This window comes from Onthophagus taurus, chromosome 3 (assembly GCF_036711975.1).
Source record: "Onthophagus taurus isolate NC chromosome 3, IU_Otau_3.0, whole genome shotgun sequence".
Classification (NCBI taxonomy): Eukaryota; Metazoa; Arthropoda; class Insecta; order Coleoptera; family Scarabaeidae; genus Onthophagus; species Onthophagus taurus.
This window is the reverse complement of record NC_091968.1, coordinates 29,524,518-29,547,698: the sequence shown is the minus strand read 5'-3', so window position 1 is coordinate 29,547,698 and position 23,181 is coordinate 29,524,518. Positions and strand designations below refer to the sequence as shown.

General features: G+C 33.9%; 3 protein-coding genes across 4 annotated transcripts; 2 read left to right on the top strand and 1 right to left on the bottom strand.

Annotated features, from left to right (window-relative positions):
- Nucleotides 1-3,731, top strand: LOC111416046 (PI-PLC X domain-containing protein 1). 2 transcript variants are annotated; one of them, XM_023047991.2, is made up of 4 exons: nt 1-86; nt 2,333-2,472; nt 2,527-2,762; nt 2,833-3,731. In XM_023047991.2, exons 1-4 carry the CDS (start codon nt 20-22, stop codon nt 3,644-3,646), a joined length of 1,257 nt encoding a protein of 418 aa, XP_022903759.1. In that variant the 5' UTR covers nt 1-19; the 3' UTR covers nt 3,647-3,731. The 2 variants fall into 2 exon arrangements, with proteins under 2 accessions (XP_022903759.1, XP_022903758.1); XM_023047990.2 differs by having other exon boundaries at nt 2,333-2,475.
- Nucleotides 3,732-3,992: 261 nt separating this feature from the next.
- On the top strand, nt 3,993-16,329 carry LOC111416048 (Insulator su(Hw) mRNA adaptor). The gene is made up of 10 exons (XM_023047994.2): nt 3,993-4,152; nt 4,271-4,561; nt 4,732-4,900; nt 5,073-5,161; nt 5,313-5,527; nt 5,581-5,743; nt 5,801-6,542; nt 12,000-12,827; nt 13,354-14,082; nt 14,137-16,329. The coding sequence occupies exons 1-10, from the start codon at nt 4,123-4,125 to the stop codon at nt 14,700-14,702; spliced, it is 3,822 nt and encodes a 1,273-aa protein (XP_022903762.2). The 5' UTR covers nt 3,993-4,122; the 3' UTR covers nt 14,703-16,329.
- A 5,458-nt stretch (nt 16,330-21,787) lies between these two features.
- Nucleotides 21,788-23,179, bottom strand: LOC111416072 (post-GPI attachment to proteins factor 2-like). Its single transcript, XM_071194755.1, has 4 exons — nt 22,715-23,179; nt 22,502-22,663; nt 22,347-22,452; nt 21,788-22,290 (listed from the first exon to the last, which is right to left on the bottom strand). Exons 1-4 carry the CDS (start codon nt 22,898-22,900, stop codon nt 21,908-21,910), a joined length of 837 nt encoding a protein of 278 aa, XP_071050856.1. The 5' UTR covers nt 22,901-23,179; the 3' UTR covers nt 21,788-21,907.
- Nucleotides 23,180-23,181: the final 2 nt, after the last annotated feature.

The window sequence follows — 23,181 nt, the reverse complement described above, 5'->3', positions numbered from 1 at the left end:
TTTGTGCTTTATAATAAAAATGAGTGCTTTAATAAACCATTTTTGTTCATATTTCGTATTAATTTTTCTATTTTATCATGTTGAAGGTAAGACTTTCTTTTACGCGTTTATTAAAATCATTTGAATAATTATATAACCGTTTATTTCTTCATTATTAACTAAAAGTTTTAATACTTAAAATTTTGATTTTTAATGACCAAACTGACAATTTCAAATAAAACGCAAAAAAGTTTTCTGTAGCAATCAGCTTTCCCGTTTGACCTCTTATTTATAATACAAAGGCAGAAATTTCTAATTTTACGTAACTTTTATGTTAAAGTTATTCCTTATATTCTCAATTGCGATAACAATCTTTATTTAACAAACTGAGTTTGTTGTTATTAAAACGATATTAAAAATGACGCATTTAAAACTTTTTGAGGTTATGTTACTTGTCAAATTAAATTAATAATTTTTATATTTATTATACAGGGAATTTCATATAACTCGCAATATATGTATGCAGCAACCATAGTTACGAATGCAACATAGCATAATAGTACAGGCATTGGGTGCTTTTGCAAAGGAAAAATTTTGCTTGCAAAAAAGGAGCATCCTTATCATAACCCTGAGTTTTCGGCCGTCTTAAGAAACGCACGGCTAAACCAGAATGTTTTTGGTTCTAAGTATAGTGTTAGTTCTAGTAGCAGTGGTAGGTATTTTTCCTTTGCAAAACCACCCAACGCAGCCACCCAATGCCTGTTCTATTATGCTATGTTGCATTCGTAACTATGGTTACTGCATATTGCTAGTTATTTGAAATTCCTGTATAATAAATAATAAATATAAAAATTATTAATTTCGTTTGACAAGTAACATAACCTCAAAAAGTTTTAAATGCATTTAAAATGAATGATTCTAGTTCTAGGTCTTGTGTCAGTTCTAGTTTTAGTGCACTAAAAAACTGCAACATAGCGATATCTTATGCTAACTAGAGCTGCCTATCACTGTCACCAGAACAAGCATTAAACCTATAGTTCGTTTTTTTTCTATAATACTTGTCAATGTAAATTATTTAGAGTTTCTGTTGGTATTATCTAGGACCCTTATAAAATTTATGTTGTTTTCCTGATTTTTAGTAACATTTTCAGTAACTAAATAGTTGAGGTTAAAATACTAATAAATTTTTAGATAAATACGATTTTAACGAAGTACATATTTGTTGTAAAAACGTGCTACAAAGTAATTAATAGAATAAAATACCTTTTCTAGGTAAATAAATGGCAAATAAACACCCCACAACACTTTTACTGCACTTTTTCTTTTTGAATAACGAAAGCTCAAACGTCAATGTGACATATTTACTTCAAAACATGATAAAACAAAACTCCCTGTTAATTTTGCCAACTTTACAACAATTTGACAGGTATTATAGAAAAGAAAATGAACTATAGTTCGTTTTTTTTTCTATAATACTTGTCAATGTAAATTTTTTAGGGTTTCTGTTGGTATTATCTAGGACCCTTATAAAATTTATGTTGTTTTCATGATTTTTAGTAACATTTTCAGTAACTAATTAGTTGAGGTTAAAACACTAATAAATTTTTAGATAAATACGATTTTGACGAAGTACATATTTGTTATAAAAACGTGCTACAAAGTAATTAAATAGAATAAAATACCTTTTCTAGGTAAGTAAATGGCAAATAAACACCCCACAACACTTTTTATGCACTTTTTCTTTTTGAATAACGAAAGCTCAAACGTCAATGTGACATATTTACTTCAAAACATGATAAAACAAAACTCCCTGTTAATTTTGCCAACTTTACAACAAATTGACAGGTATTATAGAAAAAAAATGAACTATAGAACTAGTAACGTCAGGATTTAGCCGTACGTCTCTCAAGACGTCTAAACCCGAATGATTCTAGTTCTAGGATCTATTGTTAGTTCTAATGCTAGTCTAGTTTTATTTGTTATTATTTGCTATTAAGTCATTTTCACTGTAGCACAGAATATTCTCGTGACTGTAGAAACGTTACGTTGGCCAACTTTTAAATAAATAAAATATTAATTTCTATAAATATAAATTTAAATCTAAAATAAACCTAACATTCCAATTTTTACTTTAATATAATCTTTTAGATTAAATCTGAAATTAATGGATAAATATCGCTGAAATCTACTTAAAAAGCACGAAATATAAAAAGTTCATAAAAAAGCGCCCTCTATACATTAAAAGCAACACATTCTAACCCTACTTCTCTCAAGTACTGAATAAATTTTCTTTATTTCTAATTATTTTTTTGATTATAAAAAAAATCGTTCTTATATTCGTTTCTCTTTTTAGCAATTTCTAAATGTGGAAAAGTTTTTATAACAATATCTTCATTCGAAGCTGGTTTTATCGAATTAAATTGGGTTACAAATTGCGATTCCCTCGATGATTATCCATCAAGAATCGAATTATTCACTTATAATCCAAAAACTGTGGTAAAAAGCACAACATTTTTGAATTAATTTTATTAATACGCTTTTATTTAGATGGGTGAACGTCCCTTAGTATCAATAAACGCACACATTTATCCCGAAGGTTATTACATGACTAAAATTAAATTTAATCCACCTTGGTTGCCTGGGGATTGGGATTACTATGAAGGGATTAATATAACAAGCCCTGGATCGCATTGTTTTCCTTATTATATCGCTTCTTTTAGAGGTAATGGCCTTTTAGATTCGGATTGTTTAAAGATACAACCAACGTGGATGTCCGACAATAGGTATTGAAGGTATCAAAATAATAATAAAAATCATTTTCATTCTATTTCTTTTTTTAATGTGGTTTTGTAGGAAAATTTTGGGACAAAAGCGTATCGGAACGATTTTAATACCAGGTACACATAACTCTGGAGCTTACGGATTTATTCCCGGTTTTTTACAACATTACGTTTTAAACCAAGATAAAGATATTTGGACCCAATTGGTTTTCGGAATAAGATATTTAGATTTTCGAGTTGGTTATTATCCCAACGAAGGCTTCTTTATCAACCATGATTTGATGAGAATTACTAAATTAGAACCTTTATTAAAAGAAATAACAAGTTTTATGCGATTAGCACCGAAAGAAATCATTATTCTAGATTTTCATCGATTTCCTTACCCCACTAAATTCGAAGACAAACTTCATCGTCAGTTAATTAATATTATTCAGAAAGAATTGGGGCATTTAGCTTTACCACCAAACGGTCTCCAAGTTGGTAAAGGACCAACATTAGATGAAATTTGGCAACGCAATAAAACGTTGATTATTTGTTATGGACATCGTAACATAGCAAAAGAATTTTCTTGGTTATGGACACCTTTGCATCAATATTGGGGTGATAAACGTAAAGTCGATGAATTAAAGGAGTATTTGAGGAGGTCAATAAAGAATCATAATAGTATTTCTAATCCGTTATGGGCTTTAATGGCCGAATTAACGATTAGCCCTATTGATGTTTTCTTTGTACGGACAACAAATAGAAAATTAGCTCAAGAAACGAATAAAGAATTAAGTAAATGGTTTCGGGATGAATGGGGAAAAGAATCTAACATTGTTGCAACAGATTTTTTCTTAGGGAATGATATGATTAATGTTGCTATTGAGACAAATACGGGAAATTAAAAAATTATTGAACTCGAATAAGGATTAAAAATGATAATTTAAGTGATTTAATTATAACGAAATAAAAGTAAATACTAAAAGTTTATTGTTTATTTTATTTATTTATTTAAAATTGTTAATCATATTTCAATAATATAATTAATAGATGGTGCTGTTATAATGACAATTTAAAGTCCATGATGAAATTAGTCACAAATTCGATATAATAAAAAAATATTGACTTTTATTTATAATTATCAATAAAAAATTAGAAGTGAAACAGTTTTCGTTGTTTTCTATTTTATATAAATAATAAATAAATTAAAAATGAATGTTTTTGCAATAATCTCAAAAACACACCGTTACGTCATAAACTCAGAAGCAAAGATGGCTGCCATTTTTACTACTTGACGCTTCCCGCAATAAAACCAGAAAATAAATTGATTACACATTCAAATATCAATAAATAACGGATAATTCTGGATAATTTCTCAACGATGGACGCCGTAAAATCGTTTAATTCGGAGGTAAGTCCTGTTTTGTAGCCGTAATTGAAATCGGCGCTGATTAACGTCAACGTTTTTTGGGTGTATCTATCCACAAAACGCTAACATGGATTTTTAATGTTTTTTATTCTTTTCGTAGTTATCCTCGTTGTACGAGGTGAGGCCCCCGATATCAAAAGCGAAAATGACTGCAATCACTAGAGGAGCAATTAAGGCTATCAAATTTTACAAGCATGTTGTGCAAAGCGTTGAAAAATTTATATTGAAATGTAAATCGGAGTACAAAGTACCAGGTTTATATGTTATTGATTCAATTGTGAGGCAGTCTCGGCATCAATTTGGGACCGATAAGGACGTTTTTGCTCCTAGATTTGCGAAAAATATGCAACAAACGTTTGTTAATTTATATAAATGTCCACCTGAAGATAAAGTAAGTAAAAAAAGGATATTTTTCTTTATTCATTTTCTTTGTGATCTTAATATGATGGCATTTTTTAATAGCGCCATCTCTTGATTAATTTAATCTTGTTTTAGTAGCGCCATCTTTTGATTAAATTAATTAAACGTAATTATTTCTAATTTAAGTTTAAATTTTTGCAGAGTAAAGTTATAAGAGTGTTAAATTTATGGCAAAAAAATCAAGTGTTTGCCCCGGAAGTAATTCAACCGCTATTTGATTTGGCCGACCCAAACCATCCGATCTATAAAGAAATTAACCAGAATAATGGAACGATCGGAAATATAAGTGGGACTACTAGTCTACCAAAAGGTAGGTGAACATTTTTATTTTTCTTATTATGTTTATAATTTAGTTAAGGTAAAATCTACAATCAAAAATTAAAAGATAACTTGTATAATGATGATTAATTTGAAATTTTTTTAAAATTCAATTTTTTTTTTGTTTGTCACGATACTTATCTAAAAACGTTTTTCCTAACCAGGTTCACCGGCGCTCCAGAAGACGCCTACGAAGGTCACACAACAAGGAACTGATCAGGCAAACGCCGTACCCCACAGCGTTAATGCAACGGTACTAAAACGCTTCAATTAAAACAAAGTTAAAAATTAAAATAAAATTAAAAAGGGAAAAACGTTTTTATGAAAAGTATCAAATTCTAATTTAAGCCTTTTGTGTGGTTCATTGAATTATTATTAACTAAAAGGAGGTTAATTTTTTTTAGGCGACCCCAACTCTCGACCCAGCAACTTTAGCTCAACTCCAACAGCTGCATAAATTATTATATCAAGGTGGTGCAGGAAAATCTGATGGGCAACCAGTTCATTTCGATAGGAAATTATTAGACTTCGATTACGGCGATGACGAAGATGAAGACCCAAATAATCCATCTCCAAAAAATACAAATACTAATAATACATCAATTGATTCAGTTGGAAAGTTAGTATTTAATTTATTTTTTGTTAAATTATTTAACTTATTTTATTTCATAGTTTATTATCAAACCCGGAAGTGTTAAAACAACTTCAAACCCTCCAAAATTCGATGTTGCAACATGGACAACATCAAGAAATTGACTTAGAAAAGCTTCGAAAATTGCATGAAATGAAACAACAAGAAGATGAATTCGATAAACATCTTGCTCAAACCGTACCAGTTAGTTTAAAATTTGAAATATTATTTCAATTAAGTTAATCCAATTTTTTTTTTTAGCATTTACCATTCGCTTCCGAATGTGAGTTTAAACCCAGCAATAATTCTCCAGCCGTCCCATCAAATTATTTCCTCCCAATGACCACAGACATGTCTCAACCACCGCCCGGTTACAAAACAACCCAACAACCACCCGGAGTCGGTTATATAACTCAAAATCAAGATCAAGATGGTACGGTTAGTTCCGAAGTGGAATTTGTGGGTGCCGGAACTGATAATGATGTCGAAGTGATCACGGTAGACCACGGCGATTCCCGAAGCGTATCTCCGGATCGTTATGGGAGTTCGCGTAGACGTGGAAGGAGTCGAAGTCGTTCGCGCGATCGCGGACGAGATCGTCGTTCGAGACGCTCGTCGAGATCAAGATCGCATTCGCGGTCGCGCAGACGAAGATCGAGATCGCGTGATCGCGAAAAGGATAGAGAAAGGGAAAAGGAACGTGAAAAGGATAAGGAGAGGAAAAAGAGGGGGTTACCGCCAATTAAGAAAGATCATTTAAGCGTGTGTAGTACCACGTTGTGGGTGGGGCATCTTTCCAAGTTGGTTCATCAAGAAGATTTATCAGATACTTTTGGGGAATTTGGAGGGATTATTAGTATCGATTTGATTATACCAAGGGGATGCGCTTTTATTGTGATGGATCGGAGACAAGATGCTGCCAAATGTTTAACGAAATTGAAAAATTATAAATTACATGGGAAAGCATTAACTTTAGCTTGGGCTCCTGGGAAAGGAGTTAAAGGTAAAAACACTTAAGATAATGTTGATATAAGAGTTTTTATTGTTAACTAAACGTTTTCAATTTTCTGTACAAAACATGACAAACCTAACTTAACTTCCTTCATCCATCCCCTGCCTTTTCCCCCTCTTCCAGAATATGCCACCGATTCCTTTCTTTTTCTCTCAGGTCACTATATCCCCTCAACATATGTTCTAGCGTCTCCCAGTCCTCTCTGCACACCCGACACCACCTATCCACATCATCCGCCCTGTATCGTTTCCGATATTTCTGGTGGTTTTATGATCCTCAGAAACTATAGTGGCAGTAATTATCACCCTGAAAAAGTACCTGGACGTGATTTATGATAGATCCTCCTAGCGAACTAGGTCCAGGGACACACTTCTTTTTTTATTTTGTTATAAATTCAACAAAATAAAACAGAAATGTAGTAAAGAATATAAATTTACTTATACTTAAATGATTTTACAAAAAAAAAACAAGTATAGTAGACGCCAGGAGAGCTGGCAGTAAATCATCGTGTTCCGCTCTTACAAATGCCATACGTAGCTCACAAACCGCTAGAGAGTAATGTGTGTTAGAAAGAGATAGCATTAGTTTAATATGTCTGCTGTACAATTCAAATGGCCACGTCGAAAAAGTACGTCTGTTCATCTAAGGGATGTAACTCTATAATTATAACCTAAAATCGAAACGTCTTGTGAGCGTTGTCATGAATCTGTTAGTGTTTTCACAAGTCGAAAATGTTTTCTTTGAAAGGAAAATCATTAAATAATAGGTTCGTTCCAACCGCACTTTTGACTGTCAATTGACAGTCACCAGCCTGCGCAGTTGAAAAGTGCTGTTCCATCCGACCCGTGGACGTGCCGCGGACTGGTCGGCGACAAGTTGTCATGAGTTCCAATGACCGTCGGACGCGTTCATGTACGCGTCCGCGACAAGTCAAATGCGTACCTGGTTTCGACGATGTACGGTTTGTCACGTTCTTTAGCGCTTGCGCATAACAGAGCATAACTCATTTCCAATTGTGCAGCCGGTCTGTTTGTATCTCTTATGGGTATCTTTACCATCAAGCGGGTCTGTCACGACGAGCTGAGTCTATATCTATGTGGCAAATTACTGGCACTATTTCTCTAGCGTTTATCTGAGGTGCTCGTTTCAGCTAAAATATTTTCAGTGTTCTCCAACTTCCGGTTATACCGGAAATGGACCCCAACTTCGTTATTTTAAATGGAATGTACCGATTTTTATTGAATTTTCGAGATCCCCACTAAATTTTAGTATAATTTGATATAAGTCATCATATGTCTAGAGTGCACCATTTATGGATTATTTCAGTTTTTTCGAAAGTTATGGTAATTTTTCGAAATTACACTCGAGTCCGGCCAAATATTCTCAGGGTTTGCACAGAGAGGATCCATAGTTTACATAACCCTTGAAAAGTTTTTAAAAAAATTATATAGATTGGTCAGAAATTTTCCCCGAATTTCCCTATCTCGAAAAGTCGAAAACTACATTTTTTTAAATGGCAACCCTAATTTAGGGGTCTCGAAAATTCAATAAAAATTGTTAAAATAACATAGTTGTGGTCCATTTCCGGTATAACCGCAAATTGGAGAAATCTGAAAATATTTTAGCTGAAACGAACACTTCGGGTAAACCCATATGCAAATTTTCACAAAAATAGTGGCAGTAGTTTGCTATATACATATAAGACTCAGCTCATCGTGACAGACCCTGTACATTTGGATTTGGATTATTCTCTACTCTTTTACATGTTTCTGGTGTTTTGTTTAACAAATTTTTAAGAACTTTTATTTCATATGTATGTTTTATGATAAGTTTCATAGACAAATTAATCAAAAAAGTGTAAAAACATGCATATTTTTATTTCATTTTTCTAGTAAAGGTTATTACGCTTTTTTTACATTTCTAATTAATGCTACTTTAGTTCATTATTGTTAAAAAAATGAGTAAATGGATTTCGTTTGAAATGGTAAATTGTGGTTGCAGCGCTAACTATCGGCAGGGTTGGATATAAAACGTACATAGAAATTTTAAACCGTTCCAACAGCGTTGACGAAATGTACGCGTACACAAACGTGTCCACGGACGAACATGCGCAGAAAAAAGTCCTGTACTAGTCGTGTACGCGTACACGACGAGTCAAATTTGTGCGGTTGGAACGAACCTAATATCTTTGACAATATTTGACATATAACCTCCATTACTAACATAACCTACATTTAAATGTATGTGGTGAAATAATCTAAGTCGTACGTCCATATCTTGATTCATACCATTTTTAAGCGATCTGTCACTGCCAGCTCTCGTGGTTTCTACTATAATAATTAATAATATAATAGTTATTTAACCAACAAGTCTATTAATGAAGGCGATTAATTATCGAGATATTTTAACGATTTATAATGTTAATTATTGAGATAATTAATCGCATTTTAATATACGAGTTAGTTACAATATTTTTTCGTTGGCCGTCTTTTCAACAAAATAGAGAAAATCCATCGTTGAAAAATCTCCCAATTCTGTCACTGGCAAAATAACCTCACTTTTAATGTGTCATAATTTATTTTTGTAGTCTTACCGAATAGATATAGTGGTCGGTTGAGTCGGTATTACAAATTTCATTGGAGAATATTTATTAAATTGACTACTATTTAGTTCGGTCGGACTTTCTTAAAATCGTTTATTAATAGGTGTCATTAATGAATGATTTTGTATACATTTATAAATCTTATAAATACACGGTCGACGGAAAAAATTATTAACGGGTAATTAATTGTTTAGACTTTAAAAATATAAATTTGAAATAAATTGTTATAATTTTACAAAGTAATGGTATTTAAGTTTTTAAATATTATGTTTTTGTAATTTCCGTTAATGCGGACCTGAACAACTCACGCCAGAGTTTGGGGTTCCTAAAGTACCCGTTTACAAATCCGTTTTTGTTCGTTATATGACTGCAATTAAGTCATAAAAACCACTAGAAATATCGGAAACTATACCTGTTCACTCTCTCCTCATTATCATACCGAAATCTGGCCACCAACCACTTCCCTGCCTCACTCCCCAACTTCACTAAGTATTTTGGAAGCCCTTCCGCCATTACGCTCCATATCTTTCATTGTACCTTCCCTCTTTTATCCACGCCTTTCTCTCCTGTCTCTGGATGTCCCTATTCCTGTCGCTTACCTCCCCCCACATCCTTCCCTTCTTCTGTTATTTATCTCTGCCTCTGAATAACCCGTCTTTTTGTAATATTCTCTCCTTTAGCATATCTAATAGCCATGTGTAACTCAGCAAAATTTGCTGCGCTGACACACTGATACTGGCGCACCTAAGTGAGTTAGCGCAATGTACCAACTCAATTGCGCCATAACGCAGTTGCTGATGCATCATATCTATCAGCGATATCATATACGCCGGCGCAGCTAGCCTGATATCTCGTTCCAAGTTCTAGCAAATGCAGGTTTTATACGTGACTAAGGGCTAGAATTTTCACCTACATATCTGTAAATTCTTAATAGCTATTTGAGAGATCTGCAAGATTTTTAGCCCTGTTAAACTCCTCAAAATGAGAATATGTTACGGTGGCGGTGTACAGAACGTGAATATAAAGAGTACATGGCGCGTTTTGTACAATGTCGCCATTATATTTGCTCATTTGAAGGGCTATAATAGGGTGATAAATCTGACAGATCTGTTGTATACCTATTGAGGACTTTATAGATAGTTGAAAATACCAGCCCTAAGTCTTATGCTGACTCATTTTAAAGTTGGGTATCAGCGCACGTAACACACTGTACTGAGTTAACTCAATTGCGCCGCGCAGCGCAGTGTTACACATCTCTAATATCTAATCATCTCCTCCCTAACTTCCTTCCAACTCTCCCCCAGGGTAATTACTCTTCTGTCCGCTCCACCTTCATTTCATCCACCTTCACTTCCTCCCTCACAATATACACCGGGGTCTCTCTCGCCAGACCCAGTACCGATTCTGTACATCCTCCAGAATATCCTCCCTGTTCCATCCCCAACTTCCCCGCCGTACATCATTGCCCTCCTCACCAACCCATCAAACATGATCTTTCTCTTTCTGATGTCCCTTCCAAACACTCTTTCTCCCCAGAGCTGCTCCATCACCTTAGTTGCCCTTTTAGCCATCCCCTCACATGCGCCTCCATGCGTCCTTGCTATCCTCCTATGAACCTGTATCCCAGATACGTGAATTCTCTCACCTCTTCTTCAATCTCTTTTCCTTCCCATCTCCATTCCTCCCTCTTTCTTCTCCTCCCCCCTTTGTAGATCTTCATCCTCTTCGTCTTTACTACATTCACCTTAAACACTTTCGCCCTGAAATACCCCTCCAAGTGTCTTACCATCCCTCTCATTTCCGTCGCATCCCTCGCCACAACCACCATGTCATTCGCATACGCTAGCACGTGAAGATTTCTCCCTCCTACCACCACTCCTTTCATTTACCCTTCTCCACGGGTTCATAACCATTAACCGTTGTTCTAAATGGTTAAGATTAAGATCTGGTTCATAACAAAACGAAATTCTTTGAAATGATTAAAAACAAGCTCGAAATTATTGAAAGTGTGTCCTAAATGATTAAAAACTGGTTGATTATCATTGAAAACTTGGCGATATCATTGAGAGCTGGTTTTTAGCTATGCCAAGTTGTTAAATAAGTTACTAAATGCTTAAAAACTAGCAGGTTATCACTGATAACTTGTGTATACTATTGAAAACTGGTTCCTATATAGCTATGCCAGTTTGATCAAAAGGATTAAAAATAAGTTGGTAATCATTGAAATTTGTCAAAATACTCATAATGTGGTTGAAAAGTTGTCTAAATGATTGAGATTTGGCTCCTAACAACATCAGGTTCTACACATTGTTCAACGTCTCTAACAGCTTCCCTCTCACCTCTCTTGTCGCCTCCAACCATGCCTCGTTCAGTACACCATCCTCACCTAACCTCAATCGTCTCCTCCTCCTCGACCGCCTGCCTGTTTTCTACCCCTCCTAACAAATTCATAAAGTGACTCCTCCATTCCGCCATCTGTATATTCCATTCCTTCCCATCTTATCTCCTTAATTTTTGCTGCCTCCTTCAACCTCAACGCTCTTTTCTTTGCCCACATACTTCTTTGTACCTTCTGCTTGCTTACTTATAACTGTACACCAGAACCTTTTCTCTCCGCCACTGCCTCAATCTTCACCTTGCTTCCCTTTTCGCCTCCCTGCATTCTCCATCCCACCATTCGTTCTTTCCCAGAATACGTCCCCGACGCGTCACTCACCACCTCCATCAAATCTTCCAGTCGCCAGCTTGTAAAAATTCCCCTGTATTCCCCTTATTTTACTTCATCCTCCTCTCCTTCTCCACTTAAGATAATATTTTTATTAAATTAATTTAAATTGTTTTTAAAGGTAAAGATCTTAAAGATTATTGGGAAGGTGATTTAGGAGTTTCTTATATTCCTTACGGCAAATTAAAACCGGATATGGATACGGAATTATTAGAAGATGGTGGTGTTATTGATGAAGAAACGATGCCGCAATGGATGAAGTCGAAATTGAATCAAAAACCGCTTGAAAATCAATCTGTGAGTGATTTATCGAATCTTGCTGCAACTTTAACATCAGTTTCATCGGCTACTTTGGATACATCTCAACCTCCGCCGGTACCGGGAAATCTTTTATCAGCGCCACCCATCGCCTTATCACTAGTTCCACCGTTCCAATTAAACAGAAACTTATTAAACGCCGTCGGCATGAATTTACAAACAAGTTTAATGACGAACGTCCCTATTGGTGTGCCTCCACCGAATTTAGCAAATGCTCTCCTGCCGAATCAACTTTTAGGGATTAATTCACCATTCGGGCAAGCGCCACCAAGTTTGTTACAAACTCCCAATGTTCCTCAAATGTCGGTTGCGGCTCCTACAGTAGCAGTTGCCGGAAACGCAGGAGATAATAGTCAAGATTCGGTTAACGATAACGGATTACTTCCGTTACCAATACAAACACAACCAAACACCGGATTTGGAATAGTACATCATGCCGATGATAATATGGATGTTGAAATGGAAGACGCTGATAAAATGGATAGGCCTGCATTAAGTGACCAATTATTAGCAACGATGGGGTCCTATAATAGTTCGGGGGAGGTTAATTTAAGTGCTGTTGTTAATCGGTTTAATCGACATGATGAGATGGATGATGGAAGAAGAGATCGAAGAGATAATAGAGGAGGAGGTAAAATAAATATCCTTTGTCCACGACTACCTTGTAATATATACTTTATAAATGAGTTTTTTAAAAGAAAAGGATAGTAATCAACTTGACAGACTAATAATAATTATTTGAAACGTCAAAATTTCAAAAAAACGTCAATTTAACTTAATTTTTTAGTACTTTCTAAAGGTTTGACATTAAAAAAAGCGTAAACAAATTCCTTTTTTCGTATGATTTAAGTATAAATAAATTAATATTCGTAAAAAAAAAAAACATTTAAAAAAATGACGTTTAATTTTGACAAATCGTTGTGAAGTTGGTTACAGTTGGTAACATTGAATTTGTGTCACATTGACGTTTAAACTTTATTAAAAAATTTTAAAAAGTAAATTTATGGAATCAATTTCAATAGTAGTCGTGGACTTAGTGAATAATAGCCCTCATTATTTGCTTATATAATAATATACTATTATTTATCGTTGCCATGGCAACCACGTTATAAATCGAAAGTAAAAATGCAAGAATTTAATTTTATTAAATTTTTTAGGTAGAAATCGTAGTAGAGATCGCGATAGAGCCGATCGAAATCGTGATAGAAGTCGAAGGGGTGGTAGTTATGATAGAAATCGCGATAATAGAAATAACCCGGATAATCGGCGTGGTGAAAATCGTCGTGATAATCGCGGAGGTGGCGGTATCAATCGTTGGTCAGATCGCGATGATTCGCGAAGTGTTGAACTAGACAGACGAGAGCGCGAAAAACGCTTAAACGATCGCCTCAGAGAAATGGCAAATGACGGGTCTTTCACGGCTCGTGAAACCCAAGATCCCGAAAGACACCTTTACCCACCTCCGGCTAGTTATGGTGGTGAAAATTTAGGTCCTCTTGAAAATAATTTACCACCAATGGATACTCATGATGATTACGATCGTCCAGGACCGAGAATGTGTCGACCCCCGATGGGTCCCGAATTTGATTATCCTCCTGATTTCGATGGGCCCCCATTACCGCATATGGAGTTATTGGACGATAGGTTTTTGAGGAGGGATCGTTATGTAGAGGAAATTGATGAGTATGAAAGATTTAGTAGAGGACCTGAATTTTATCCGCCACATAGAGGTGACGTTTTTGGACCAAGGGGTGGGCATCCCCCGATGAGGGGAATGCGACCTGATGGGTTCAATGGACGTGGACATTTAATGGGGCCTCCTAGAGGTGGAATGTTTCATCCTAGGGGGCCACCTCATTTGGGGCATATACGTGGACCTCGAATAGGTTAATTATTTTTTAATTTAATTAATTTTTTAAATCATTTATTAAATATTGTAGGACCATGGATGGATGGAGTTGGAATAAGACCAAATTTTTGTCCACCACCACGGTTCGAAGGCCCTCCAGGATTTCGAGGTCACTTTGAAGATCACGGCCACCACCCCCCACCGAGACATCGTGGACAATTCGATAGACGCGGTGGTGGGAGATTTAATAAATACGATCAACAAGAACCTACACATGAAGGTGAGAATAAATCGGTTGATTTCGAACGATCAGAACGAAAGAGTCGGTGGAGTATGGCGAATTCGCCATCGCGACAAGAAGAAAATAATTCTAATCGGAGAAATAGTTTTAATAAAAATGAAAACGACGATGATATAGTTGAGCAAAATCAGGAAAATGATGTTGCCGATAATAATAATGATTTGGTTAATAACGTCGAAGAAGATGTGAGTGATAATCAAGGAGTTGTTGAAGAGGAAGCAGCGGGAAATACAACTCCGTTAAGAGATGAACATCTCGAAGAATTTGAGGAAAAAAAAGTCGTAGAGGAAGATGATGCGGGTGAGGATCAAATTATAGAAAATAATGATGAGGAAGTGGAGGCTGAGGACGGTTAAAAATAACGCAAAGATAGGACTCTTTAGTTTAAACGACATTTTTTAGTTTCTTTTTAGATATTTCCGTGTGTTGCAAATATGTTAAGACTAAATAATAAAAACGAGGGCTGTGATAGTGATGAGGAACACAGGTGACCTATGTAATTTTTTTCTATACATAGATATATATTTTTCTTTTTGTACACCGATTTTTCGAGATACAAACGTCGCGTATTAAGTATATAGTAATAATGAATTGAAAGAAATTTTTTACATAAAAAGGAAGAAATAAACGATTGCTAAATGTTTTTAAAAAAAAATGTTGCGATTGTATTTTATAACAATTAACCTAAAACGTTCAAATTCGATAAAATTCAACAAATTTAAGTTGAGAGTGAAGGAACGAAAGCGAGTTTATGACATCGGAAAAGGTAGGTCCATCCTGTGTTCTACTTCGCATCACGGAGGAACCAGCGTTGGCACTCAAACTGAGCGATCAATGCAAGGTACTGTGACACACATTCTATATTTTCAAGAAATTCATTTGGTTAAAGATTAAACGAGACATGTTTGCAGTACAATTTAACAAGATTTAAAAATAAATCAAAAAATTTCTTTTGTAATGGAGATGTATAGAATTAAATTTTTCGAAGGTTTTCAAAATAAATGTTTAATTTGTTTAATCGGTGTTATTAAGAATGTACAAACTTATAGTTGTTCTATAAGATTATGCAATTCAATATTATTATAACGCAATTTATGTTTTTGGATACTTCCAATGATTATTTTATTTTTTTGACGAGAAATAGATGGTAGCACTGTCAATCATTTCAAGGTCACCTACATGAACTGTCAAAACACTTTGGCAGCATTGTTGTGTGATAACTTTTTATGAAATGAATAAATTAATCTGCGTTTTATTTTTATTTAACTTATTTTGTGTAACATATTTTAATTTAATATTATTACAAGCTCAAGTTAATTATTATAACTTCAATATTTAGTTATAACAACCTAATTGTTATTAAGTAGTACTAAGTTTGTGCAAAAATTTCAAGTTTCGATAAGTTTTCTAATTAAAGCATATTATGTGCGCATTATTGTCATTCTTTTAGCAAACAATGATAAAAGATTTCGACAAAGCTAACCAAAAGGAAGTGCTACCACCACTTTCTTCGCAAATAAATTTGTACATATTTAATGAAATGTTTGTTATTTTTTAACACATCTAATTTCTCTTAGTAATTATAATCTTTGATACAGGCCCGGTTTTATAAACGTTTACTCAAGTTGATCAAAATAAGTTAAGCGGTTTCACATTTAACGTTGATTGAGCTTTATTAAACTGGGTACTCAATATGTTACTACAATATTTTTATGCAGTATACTCTATTTTTTTAATTCGGAGGAGTGTTTTCAAATTGAAGCGCCAAAAAGAAGGGTTGCTATTGGTTAGTTTTAAGCAAAAAGTACACTTTGCGTTGTCTGCCGTCTAGAAGCATAAGGGTTTAGCCCTACGTCTCTCAGTATGGCTAAGCCCGAATGATTAGTGTTAACTAGCGCTATCTATCACTGCCACTAGAACTAACACAAGATCTAGAACTAGACTCATTCGGGTTTAGCCGTCTTAAGAGACGTGCGGCTAAACCCGAATGTTTCTAGTTCTAGGTCTTTTGTTAGTTCTAGTGACAGTGCTAATGCAATACTAGAATTAATACTAGACCGAGAACTAGAAATATTCGGCAACATAGTGATATTTTATGCTAACTAGATCTACTCTAGTTCTAGTATTAGACCAGTTTTATTTATTATTCAGCGCTAGATTATTGTATATTATTATTGAGCTATAACTCTGGTTTTAAAACTCCTACCAAAAAATAACTTTAAAAAATTACACTGTGTAAATGTAACTTTTCATTTTACTCCTCCGAATTAAAAAATAGTGTATAATTGTTATTAAATACTACTAAAAATTTCAAATTTCGATAAGTTTCCTAATTAAAGCATATTATGTGAGTGTTATTGTCATCTTTTTAGCAAAGAATGATAAAAGATCAAGATCAAAAGATCAATCGACAAAGCTAACTAAAAGTAAGCAAATAAATTTGTGCATATTTAATCAAATGTTTGTTAATATTTTTTTAAATATCTAATTATTTCTCTTAGTAATTATAATCTTTGATACAGGCCTGGTTTTATAAACGTTTACTCAACTTGATCAAAATAAATTAATCGGTTTCACATTTAACGTTGATTGAGCTTTATTAAACTGGGTACTCAATATGTTACTACAATATTTTTTTGCACTAATAACCTTTAAAGAAACTAACATTAAATTGTAGACGCCGTATGTTAATATAAAATTAATTAAATTGAGATTAAAAAAGAAAATTGATTTTTTATTAGATAGTGGTTGTAATTTTAACATTATATGGAATTCATTTAATGTTAATTATGAAAGAGCTAGGAACTGTTTTGCAGAGGACCAGAAAAAACCATTATGGATTCTCATATGATTTGCAAAAATTATAAGCGAAATATGTACTTATACAACTTGGGTTTCCATAATGACTATGTCAAGATCTATGTATGGGAGGAAACTACAGCTTCAAGAGATGCAGGGAGTAGCATCATGCATTTTAGCGCATATGGAGGATATAACTACTCAAAAACACGTAACAGCTTATAGTGATGCTTATTTAGGCCAAAATCGTAACATTAAAATAGCATTGACATGAATGAAAATTGCTCAGTCATCAAATAATAATATTGAAATGGACCACAAATTTTTGGTATTCCTTTCTACTGAATGATCGTGATTTTGGGTTGATAGAAATGAAAATAAACAAAGCAAATTACTTATATAACCCTGAGCATTATTTGTTTCTCTTGGCTGCAAATTCAATGAATGAGATTCTTGAAAAATGAACCTTATAAAACTTCTTTAGATGATTCTAAATTACACGTTTTGGATTTTTCACCTAAAAGAGGAAGACCAAAAATATACGGAAATATGAAATTACTTCCATTATACACCACCACTAGACCAGTAACGGAATAAAAACATAAAGATAATGTGTTTACTACCATACATCCCTCATACATATAATAATAATAATTTATTAATAAGTTGCAAAAATTTGCGAATTTATTAATTCATCAGTTGTCATTGTAATATGTCAGTTTGCTGTAAGGTTTAATTATAACATATAAGAAGAAACTCAAAATGTTACAGTACTGAAGAGTATGCTGATATAATTCTCGTGTGTGGTTGTTGCAATGGAAATGCTCGACAATCAGTACGAGAATATCAAGAAAAATTCCCACAACCTCGTTTGCCATATTATTCAGTTTTTAGCGATTCTTTCAGAAGACTTCCAGAAACAGGTAATCCTGCTCCCAGCAAAAGCTATTCGACCGCATGTAGTTAATGTAGATGACGAAGAAGCTGTAATTAATGCTGTCATTGATAATCCTTCCATCAGCACTCGAAGAATAGCACACAACATACAAGTAAGTCAAAATTTTGCATGGCGCGTATTGAACCGCGAAGTCCTTCATCCGTATCGTAAAGAAAATGTTCAAGCTCTACAGCCAGGAGATAATCAGCAACGGTTAGCATTTTGTGACTGGTTATTGGACAGATGAATCATGTTTTACACGACATGGTATATAAATAATTACCATAATGAACATATCTGGGCATTACAAAATCCGCATGCGTTTAGACCAAGCAAATTTCAACAACGTTTCAGCATCAACGTTTGGGGTGGAATATTTAACAACAATTTACTAGGTTTGCATGTACTTGATGGACGTTTGAACACCGTAAATTACAGATTTTTTCTGAACAATACACTTTTTGACTTCCAGACAAGTGAATTTGGTAATAATGGTCCATTTGGCCACCTAGATCCCCCGACCTTAATCCATTGGATTTCTACTTATGGGGTCAAATGAAACAAATTGTGTATCAAGTGGAAATTAACACACGAGAACAGTTATTAAACAGAATACAAATGGCTGCTACTGAAATAAGAAATCAACCAGACATTTTAATTCGGCTGAAGAACTCTTTAATTCGTCGTGGTGAAGCAATTTTGAACAAAATTTGTGAATATTTGTTAATTATGACATAAAAATTAAAACTTTAAAGTGTTATAATTTCGTAAATAATTGAAATACTATATATGTTCATTAACATTTCTTTTTGGTAATTGGATTAGTTATCATATGTCAAAAATTGATGGTGAGTTAATAAATCATCCTGTATATACTTATGATATACAGGGTGGTTCAGTTTTTAATCGGGAAACTTTACTAGGACGTAGTACTTGCCAAAATAACACAAGTTTTTTATATAAACATAGGGTCGCAACTCTTTTGTTTTCGAGCTATGAGCGATCAAAGTTGAGCTAAAAATTTACATTTTATTATTTATTTCGGCTATAAGTAAACCGAAGAATTTGAAATTTGGTATGTATTTACTACTGGTTAACATCTTGTTTTCTAGCATACCTTAAGCTTCCCTAGCGCCCTCTAAGGGGATGAAATTCACCACCCCCTTGGTTCTTTTTAGAAGAACTTTTTAACGCCATGGAGTATTAACATAAAAAAATATTGGTTATAAAGCTCATTCTTTAATGGTACTTTTTTGTCTCTTTAGTTTTTTTCCTAAAATTGATAGTTTTTGTGTAAAAAAATGGAATGTCGTGCCATGCACCGCCATGCTTAGCTAAAATGACTCTAAAAGTTGGCTTTGATTTTCAAAAAACAATTTATGTTTGTATTGAGACGAGCTGTTAGTTACGTTAAATCCTCTTAATTGTTGACAATTATTGAAAATATTTCTTGATTGTTATTAAGTAAAAGTATCATTATTTTTTTATTGTTGATCATTGTTTAAAAAACTAGGAAAAATTGATCATGCCACGATTATTTTCGACAGAAGAACATTCATTTTATTTATGGTTTTTGTGATGGAAATGCGGAAGCGGCATCTAGAGAATACGCTAGAAGGTTTCCTAATAGAAGATGTCCTGATCCTCAGGTATTTATCAATACACATCAACGTTTTCGACAATATGGTTTAAATACCCAGCAAGTACGAAATAATCAAAATAACAGAAACCAAAGAGCAATTTTAAACCTTTTTGATAATGACAGCACATTAAGCAGTCGCATAGCTGCTAGACTACTTCAAGCTCAAAATTTACGAGTCTCAAGAAGTACAATTTTACGAACTCTGAAGAAGGACCACAGGAAACCCTATCGTTTTCAACCTGTACAAAATTTAAGACCTGAAGATGGTCCTAAAAGGGTAACTTTCTGTAGGTGGTTTGTACAGTCTGTTGAACGTGACCAAAATTTTTGTAAGAAGATTTTGTGGACAGATGAAGCCACGTTTACAAGAAGGGGTGTCGTAAATTACCATAACTTACATAGTTGGGAGCATGAAAATCCCCATGCAATACGTCCAAAAACCTACCAAACAGAGTTTAGTTTTAATGTGTGGATGGGTGTCATTAATAATAACCTCTGTGGGCCTTATTTTTTAAATTTTTTGCAAAACGATTTGGCGGAATGTTTATCGGACGTTCCTCTAGGTGATCTGGAGCAACATTGGCTTCAGATGGATGGGGCACCATCGCATTACAGCGCTAACGTACGTGCATGGTCATAGACGGATAGGACGACTAGGTCCTGTCAATTATCAAGAGGCAAACCGAGGTCCCGTTGCCTGGCCACCAAGGTCTCCTGATCTTAACGTTTTAGATTTTTTTGTGTGGGGCTATATGAAAAATCTAGTTTACGCCGCTCCAATAAACACTCGGGAAGAACTGTTGGGAAAAATAAAAGACGCTGCTAACACTTTAAGGAACAATCCGTTTCAAATATTAGCAGCAGTTAATTCTGTTGTTACAAGATGCCAAAAATGCATTGATAGCCATTGTTGCATGCATTTTGAACAATTTTTAAATTAATTGTGTTTATTTTTGTAATGAGTTTTTTTGATAAATTTGTTTCATTTTGATTCTTAATTAGTTTTCTGTTTGTTTTTTAACATTTTTCTCTTGTAATTTCCATTTTTTTAGTATACTATTTAATTTATTATTAAATGTTACTTATCTTTTGAATGATTATTTTAACTTAAATTTAATTAAATTTTTTATTACTTTAATGAGAAAACAAGTCAAGAGACGAAATCGTAAATAATTTGTGTTATTGTGTTAGCCCAAAATCCTGGTAAGTTTACATCTTCCATAGCCAACTTAAAATTTTGTTTTTTATTTGTAGGTAGCGCTTTGCCGCGCAATGTATAACATATATTATTTTTTTACGCAAAAACTATCAATTTTAAGAGAAAAACTAAAGAGACAAAAAAGTACCATTAAAGAATGAGCTTTATAACCAATATTTTTTTATGTTAATACTCCATGGCGTTAAAAAGTTCTTCTAAAAAGAACCAAGGGGGTGGTGAATTTCATCCCCTTAGAGGGCGCTAGGGAAGCTTAAGGTATGCTAGAAAACAAGATGTTAACCAGTAGTAAATACATACCAAATTTCAAATTCTTCGGTTTACTTATAGCCGAAATAAATAATAAAATGTAAATTTTTAGCTCAACTTTGATCGCTCATAGCTCGAAAACAAAAGAGTTGCGACCCTATGTTTATATAAAAAAATTGTGTTATTTTGGCAAGTACTACGTCCTAGTAAAGTTTCCCGATTAAAAACTGAACCACCCTGTATTTTAAGAATTTTAAAAACTCGAAATGATAAAAATGGATTACTTTTTAAAAATAATTAATAAATGTCGATAAATTATTTCATAAAAGTTATTGTTTCAAATAAAACTCATAGTTCTTTATTGCTTTAAGTCATTTATAGGAGATTCAGTTAATTTTGAAAATGGTCTAAGTCAATTCAAACTTTAAAAACAACATTTTTGTATGAAACTGACACAAAATTTCATATTCATAATAAATTTCCATTAATCAAGACTTATAAAATTATAAATTAAAATGTCGCATCATGTAAAAATTCATTAAATATCACGAAACAACAAAATATATGACTTAGACCACTTTCATAATTATGGGCACAATTGACTTAAACATTTTTATTTAATTTATTTTTGTGTGTGTGTACCGTACATACGAATGTATAAACAAGATCCATACAATTTTATTACAATTGGCACCCCCAATTTTATTCAATTTCATTTTTAATCCCCCTTCTTTTCGTTATTTAGTACTTTTCGATCCCACGCCGATTCCAATCCTGTTATGATAACCAAGCGTTCCTCTTCCAATCGAAATACCAGGCTACAATGGAAAGCCATATTCGCCGTAGCCACTACGTACTCGCAAAAAGCGAATCTACTAAATGCTAAATCGTGACACAACAATCGATGCTCCGCAAAAAAAACAATCATTCCAATTGTGCAGACCATCGACGTCAATAAAAGACACTTTTTTATGAATATCTCTTTGTCGAATGTGTGGAAATCACTTCGAGTCTCCGCTATCAATTGTAAAGCTTTTATTGATGCTAACATATGACCCAAACTTGTAAACATAAATGTTATAAATAATTTTTCATGGATCGCTACAAACAAAAAAAGTTAATACTACTAAGTGATAATAAAATAACATTATAATTACGGTAATTTTCAATATTGGAAATGTACGTAACTCCGGCTAATGCACTAACTTCTACTATATTTAAAACATGGGCAATTGAGAGCCATCTGTGGATTCTTTTTTTAGTCTAAAATTTGTTTGATACAATAACAATCAAACATTTTTAATAAATTTACCTCTAAAGTTGCTAAAGAGCTGATTAAACCATGCAAATATCTCTTGTATGCTGTTGCAATAACGTATCTTGGAGTAATATGTAAAGCAACGCTTAATCTCCATAAATATCGTTGGGGACTTACCCCCGTTATGGCACTAATTGATGGAATAACATTATAAACCTAAAAAAAATGAATTTATTTCAAAGAATTAAGTTTTAATTAATAACTTACTCTACAATGTGTTTCGTGTACCTCATCCGGTTGGAAAATAACAGCAGTAACGAGACAGATAACAAGTGCGAGAAATGGAAAAGCCGCTGTAAGTACACAAAGTTTCCTTAAACTAAGTGAATAGTGTACGGCGACCGAACGGGGTGCGTCGCCCCCCGGCACAAGGGGTGGCTCAATTTTCGTCATTTCGACAACACTACCACCACAACGCCGATATCGAAATTTCGCGATAGGTCATCGTTGCGGACTAAAAATAACCGCACGCTGGAAGTCGCCCCGCGTAGAGATCCCGCGATATTCACGAAATGACGAAAATACAAGCAACGCCAATGACATTTGAATGGGGCGCGAACTCGACGCCACTGCACCAAAACATTTCCACGGAAAAAAAAATATAACGAAAATTAATGATTTTCCTTTAAATCACAATCTATTTACCCCCTTTGACCTGTCAAAAAGAAAACTCA